This window comes from Trachurus trachurus (genome assembly GCF_905171665.1).
Source record: "Trachurus trachurus genome assembly, chromosome: 9".
NCBI classification, from domain to species: Eukaryota; Metazoa; Chordata; class Actinopteri; order Carangiformes; family Carangidae; genus Trachurus; species Trachurus trachurus.
Window position 1 is genome coordinate 16,922,178 of NC_139895.1, and position 6,000 is coordinate 16,928,177.

The 6,000-nt window shown below is 40.9% G+C and overlaps 1 protein-coding gene across 1 annotated transcript in view; it reads left to right on the forward strand.

The window, feature by feature from the left end:
• Window positions 1–5,568, forward strand: part of commd10 (COMM domain containing 10) — a 59,106-nt gene extending 53,538 nt beyond the window's left edge. Inside the window, exons 6-7 of the mRNA XM_083978873.1 lie at window positions 4,600–4,659; window positions 5,001–5,568. Coding sequence (XP_083834999.1) covers window positions 4,600–4,659; window positions 5,001–5,039 — 99 coding nt within the window. The 3' untranslated portion in view covers window positions 5,040–5,568. The remainder of the gene's footprint in view (window positions 1–4,599; window positions 4,660–5,000) is intronic.
• The last annotated feature ends 432 nt before the right edge of the window (window positions 5,569–6,000 follow it).

Consider the following 6,000-nt stretch of genomic DNA (forward strand, 5'->3'; position numbering starts at 1 on the left):
AGAATCATTGCTTTGACAAGTGTTTTAAATCCAAGCAATCCTTTATTGCACTGAAGCAAATAATTGATGAAGGCTGTCTTTTTGCATCCATACAGCTCCATTCATAGAGATTCCTTACCACCACTCAGTACATCTCAGTTTGATATTAACTGACATCACTGACACCACTAACCACTTGATGAGATAAAAGCACTGCTTTCTCAATGTGTCACTTTGTTATCAGCAACACAGTGATTGGTTCACTAAAGAATAGCAAACCTCTGAAAGCTTCAAATTCTGAAATTGGTCTCCTCCAAACATCAATGCTGCAGTTACAGATTGTTAATCTATGACACCAGATCTTGTTCAGTTTCGCACTAAAGGGTAATTATGTTTAATTTTAGTGCAACTTGGATGTTGTCTTGACTCTCATCTCTATTGCTTAAATCAGTGTCCTCATTGCAGTAACTTCTGAGAAACATGGTCATATCACTACCACGTAATCTAATGGGACATATCTCACAGGAAGTAAGAGCTTCAGAGTAGTAGAAGAAGATAGTGCAGGCTGTTTTTGAGACATGTTGGATGGATGATATTTGAGAAATCTGAAATTTTGGCTCAAGGATGCGGCTAGATGAAAGGCCTGGAGACCGGTAAAGTTCACCAAGACTATGAATGTCTGCATCAAATTACCTCGAAATCCATTTAAGAGTCTCCCAGATAGTTCACTTTGAACCATGAATATCAAAATGCTGGTGGCATTACATACAGAGTCTAAAATGTGTGTGCTGATCTATTTTGTAGATGTTGAGGAAGGTTGTAGAAGAGCCAGAGACGGAGCTGGAGCTGGAAGCTGGTTAAAAAATAAAAGTTGCCAGAGGACCAGATCATTCATCCTCTGGGCACAGCAGATATTTGTGTTAAAATCTGTCTCCATCCTCTTAAATATTTCATCAAAAAAAAATGTCAACCCCATGCTGGCACTCGAGAAAACAGGCTTTGTCGTCATGGGACCATGAACATTGGTGATTGTTTATATATTTCATTGTTGGCCAAAGCAACTGGCTGACTGACAGGAATGCTGAGATTCCCATCCTGGGATGGGAATCTCTCTGACAGGTTATCTCATTTCTTGATTTGAGATTGAACTGAATACACACAACTGAACTGAATAACGAGTTTTTGTTTTGTTTTGTTTTGTGTTTGCGCAACTGCGGTGAATATGGTCACAGTTGAAGCATGAAGACATTTGGACGGATGTCTAACACCAGACAGTTCCCAGTCAATCTCTTTTTATACAGTATGTTGTCACATTCTCACATTACGGAAAGTAACATAATGAGCATATCGTGTTATTATTACTGACACACCATGGACACTGTGTTATCAAGTATCAGGTATCAAGAAGAGTTGTAATCCCTGCAGAGCTTCTCCTGCAGTTGTCTCTTGATTACTTTGCTTGTTTATCTAGGGAATAGTGTAAGTAGGCATGTCAAAAGCTATTATGCTTGTACCAAGAAAAACAACAGAATATTTCGTCCACGTTTGGAGAAATTTCCTTGATATATTTTATGAATTTATTAGTTAGTTTATACTCTTCAATGTGTTGGGCCTCCATTGGTATGTAGAGTGTATTATAATAATATAATGTAGTGTATAGGGAACACGAGATGCAAGTGAATTCATGATTATTTTCATGGGTTAATCCCATTTTCTGTATCCTGGCACACATGATTTTGGCTCTGAGACAGATAAGAAGTGTATGTATGTGTGTGTGTGTGTGTGCGTGCGTAATTGTAGTATAGGGGGCTGTGATGATGAGGATGATGCATCCTATCCCCATTAGTGTTAGCCTAGATCTGTCAGAGCCTCGTTGGGTTACTGCCTGGCAAAATCTCAACCCTGAGGAACAATGGGATGGGCCAAACACACATTCACAAACACACACGCACGCGCACACACACACACACACACACACACACACACACACACACACACACACACACACACACACACACACACACAGACACACACACACACACACACACACACACACACACACACACACACACACACACACACAGTGCCTGGAAATTCTCATCAGAAACACTCACAAACACCTTCATCCTTGACCCCTATGTAACATAAAGTCTGGTTTATTGTCTTCACTTCATTGTTGCTTAGTTTTGATCGATGTCATATCTCACACCCTGAAACGTGCGTTTTAAGTTGCTCCCCCCCCACATTGCCCCCCCACCAACACCACCTCTGTCAGACAATAATGGAGACGGCTCCGTTGGCTGACAAGTGCTTATTTCTCTTAACAAATGGGCTGAGTTTGTTATTCTGACCCCGGCTCACCAAAGACCATTAACCCAAATGACTAATTATGCAGCACTGGCCTTCTCATTACAATAGTATTTGCCATAGTGGAGATAAATAGAAAGCAGTGTGGTGTTGAAGCGTGAATTAGATCACTGGTGTTGGAAAACACAGGCTCCTCGTAAATGTTACTTCACTGCGTACTCAATTTGTGTTTAAACTCAAACCATTCCCTAACAAGGCCTTGTTTACTCTCAGAGATTATCACCTTGTAGATCTACTTTGATGTGCCTCTTCTTTTCATTTTTAATTACTTGGTTACAACCTAAATAAGTTGTTTTATTACCTATCGTGCTGAGGCATGCCCTTCCAGCGCTCCCTCTGCCGTAGCCAAATTCAAGGCTGCCCTACATTCTGCATACTCGACGTGCCGTGGATCTGCCGTGGATTCGGGGCTTTGAACGAGAGATAACATTTTCCCTCTGTGCTCTCCTTTATGGACTTTTAACGTTGCTTCTAATTAATATCTTTGTAATTAATTTGCAGTGACACATGACCTCTTTCTACGTATACACACACACACTGAACCAGCCCTCCAACCAGCCAGCCAACCAGCCACCCAGTTAGTTTGAAGCCCCGAGGCCCCATTTAGTCTCTAAGCAGCAAACTGCAGGGGAGAGAGCTGCAGACGGGAGATAGCAATCGGACAATTCGCATGTGGTGTTGGCGTCTTTCAGTCGAGACCTATTTCTTTCTTTTTTTGTGTTTGTGTCTTTCTTGGTGTTTGTTGTACCTGCACTTTTTCTGTTCTCTCCTCCCGTCCTCTTCTGCCCTTCTTGTCGGCCGGAGGAGTTCAGCGCTATTATCGACAGTCAGCGTGACAGCGCTGAGTGTACTTTGGTTCACTACAAGACTGCCCCTCTCATTCTCTGCTACCAAGAAAGCATTTCACATATTATAGCCATTTTCTCAATCATGGGTTTTGATAAAGTGGCTCGCCATTATGTCCACTCATGGTGGTTGTTCAGCCTTCATTTCTGATGAAGGCTGATAACGATGATGACGGCAAGGGTTTTTTTTTTTTGTGCAACCCTGCGTCCTGTCGATCGTTTGTCAAGCCTGCAGTCTTTTCAGAGAGGAGAGAGGGAAAGGCAAATGGCTCCCAGGGGAAGAGAGGAATAAGCATATAATGATGTCTCACAATAACATGTGATGTAACTGAAAACTGACGTGACAAACTTGGAGCAGTGGTCACAAATCATTTTATTACTCCAGCTTCACAAAAACCCAAACTTCTTATGCATTATACTAAACAAGTAGCTTAACTTAATATTTGTTCCATTACATTAATATTGGTTTAATTCCAGACTGCACTATGTGCTTTTTTTTTCTTTACTCTTTTCAAATTCAACACATTGCACTAAAATGACAAAGTTACATAACTTCAGCTTTTAACTTTGCAGAAGTTGAAGTTATTAACCCACAGAGAAAAAGGAAAGACCGGCAGGAGAAACACCTGTTTTTGCTTTGTATCAACAAACCTAGAAATAGAATTCCCTGTTGTTTTTTTTAATATATTTTTTTAATCTAATTACATAATTTTGGTCTGTTTGTTTGGACTTGTCCTTCATTTAAAGTTAGAACAAAAAGTCCTCTCTCGATTCTTGTTAGTCTTGTCTTGTCCTGCATACTAAATGGATCAGTTTTGCTTTATCAGTGTGTGTGTGTGTGTGTGTGTGTTATGTTTAAGATGCAGCTTGGAAAAGTGAACTTTCAATGTCATAAAAGTTTACTGTATGAAATTTCAATTGATCAAGCAGGGAAATGGTTTATAGAGCAGGGTACCATGACCGTTTTCCTTCCCTGGGTTGAGCAGTTAGTACACGTTTAGCTGCGTGGGGCAACAAATGCTGCGGCCTGTCTCAACTTTCTAAAAGGTAGTCAAATCAAATGGAGAAGGAGTGATGGGTCCTTCTACTATGACTTAGTGGACAGTGACTTTGCCTGCAGTGTATTTTTAAACACTCTGATGGATAACACTTAGAGGATAGTGCGCACTGGCCAGAGAGCAGTAATAATTAATGACAGTTTTTATAGAAAGCACAAGAAGCCGACAGAAGAAAAAGAAGAAGTCTTGGTCATGAATCTTACGAGTGTGTGTGCTCTTACTGCTGCGCTTTTATCTTGTATCTGCTCTTTTAACTGGTTATTCTTATTTGTTGGGGGTTTGTTCTCAGTCCCCTCACCTCTCTGACCCTCTCTAACACTACCTCTCTCTCTCTCTCTCTCTCTCTCCAGGTTCAGAAAAATGTCTTTGTTGAGTTTAATCACCAGGAGCTGCTTGACTTCTACAACAAGGTAGGTCTTTCAGTGTGCACTTGCGTGTGTGTGCTTGTGCGTGTGTGGTGCATACAGCACATGCTTGTGTCCACTTTCCTGTCGCCCTGTATGTGCCTCGTTGTGTGTCGGTGCCTTACCTTCCCTCGTTGTGTTTCAGCCTGTATTGCAGACATTTTCTGACAAAATCCATCGAGCTGTGTGTCTTTTCTCGTGCTTAGATATATTTTGTTGCACATGTTTCCCTCTCTTTCTCTGCCTTTTTCATTTTCCTTTGTTTTTCATGCATGAGTGTGTGTGTGTGTGTGTGTGTGTGCTTGTCTTTTTCCCCAAAACTCAACCATATCTTCTCTTTCTTGCAGCTTGAAGTCATACAAGGCCAGTTGGATTCCTTGACTTGATGCCTGCCGCTCTCTGTACAGCCACACACACACACATGCACACACAGAACCACACACTTTGTTAGTGTTTTTGCTGACAGCTATGCCAGCTGTTAGAAGCCTAGCAATTACATTCTCTCTCTGATTTATCACAGACAAATGTCAAAATTTGCAGGCAGTGGTTTCTTTCCTTTATGAGCTCCATTCAATCCAGGTTTGCCATTACAATTTAGAGAGGACTGTGTAATAATTCTCATTGTGCTTTGAATTTTTATGTCTTTATCAAAGAGATAGTGGAGAAATTACCTTTTTCAATGTTAAAAAAATAAAAGGTTTCATAGTGACATTTTTCTATAACCTGCAGTGAACGACTTTGATTGCGCTATCACTTATAAGACAATGTTGAAATGTGCCAATAATCAGTGATCTTAAAGATTCAGAGAAAAATTAAGTAAAAAGAAAGTCAGACTGTCACTTTATCTCGAAACAAATGGAATTTGTAACTTGTAGAATGAACGCCATTCTAATAAAATCTGAATCGGAGGTGAAATCCATCCAAGCTGTTGTTATTTAGTGAAGGCTCATTATTTCTCATTAAAACCAACCTGGACTGCTGGTTCAACAGATGGGAGTTCTGGGAGGCACAGCGGACCTCCAGTGTGTGTGTGTGTGTGTGTGTGTGTGTGTGTTTGTGTGTGTGTGTGTGTGTGTGTGTGTGTCGCTGTGTAGATGGATGTATGAATATGTCCTTGTTGATATGCATCTGTTCTTATGTGTGTGTTTCTGTGTGACTATCTCCCCTGCTTTGATTTGAAACCTACAGTAGAGCAGTTCCCAGATTACCAGATGTTGTTGTCCGATACAGACTTAGTAAGAACCCACTGGCTCTGCTCTGAAGTGAAGCTTTATATTTCTTCTGTCCTGCTCATTATATATCTTGTTTGGCCTGGGAACAGAACATCTTGAAGGACAACTGGACTTC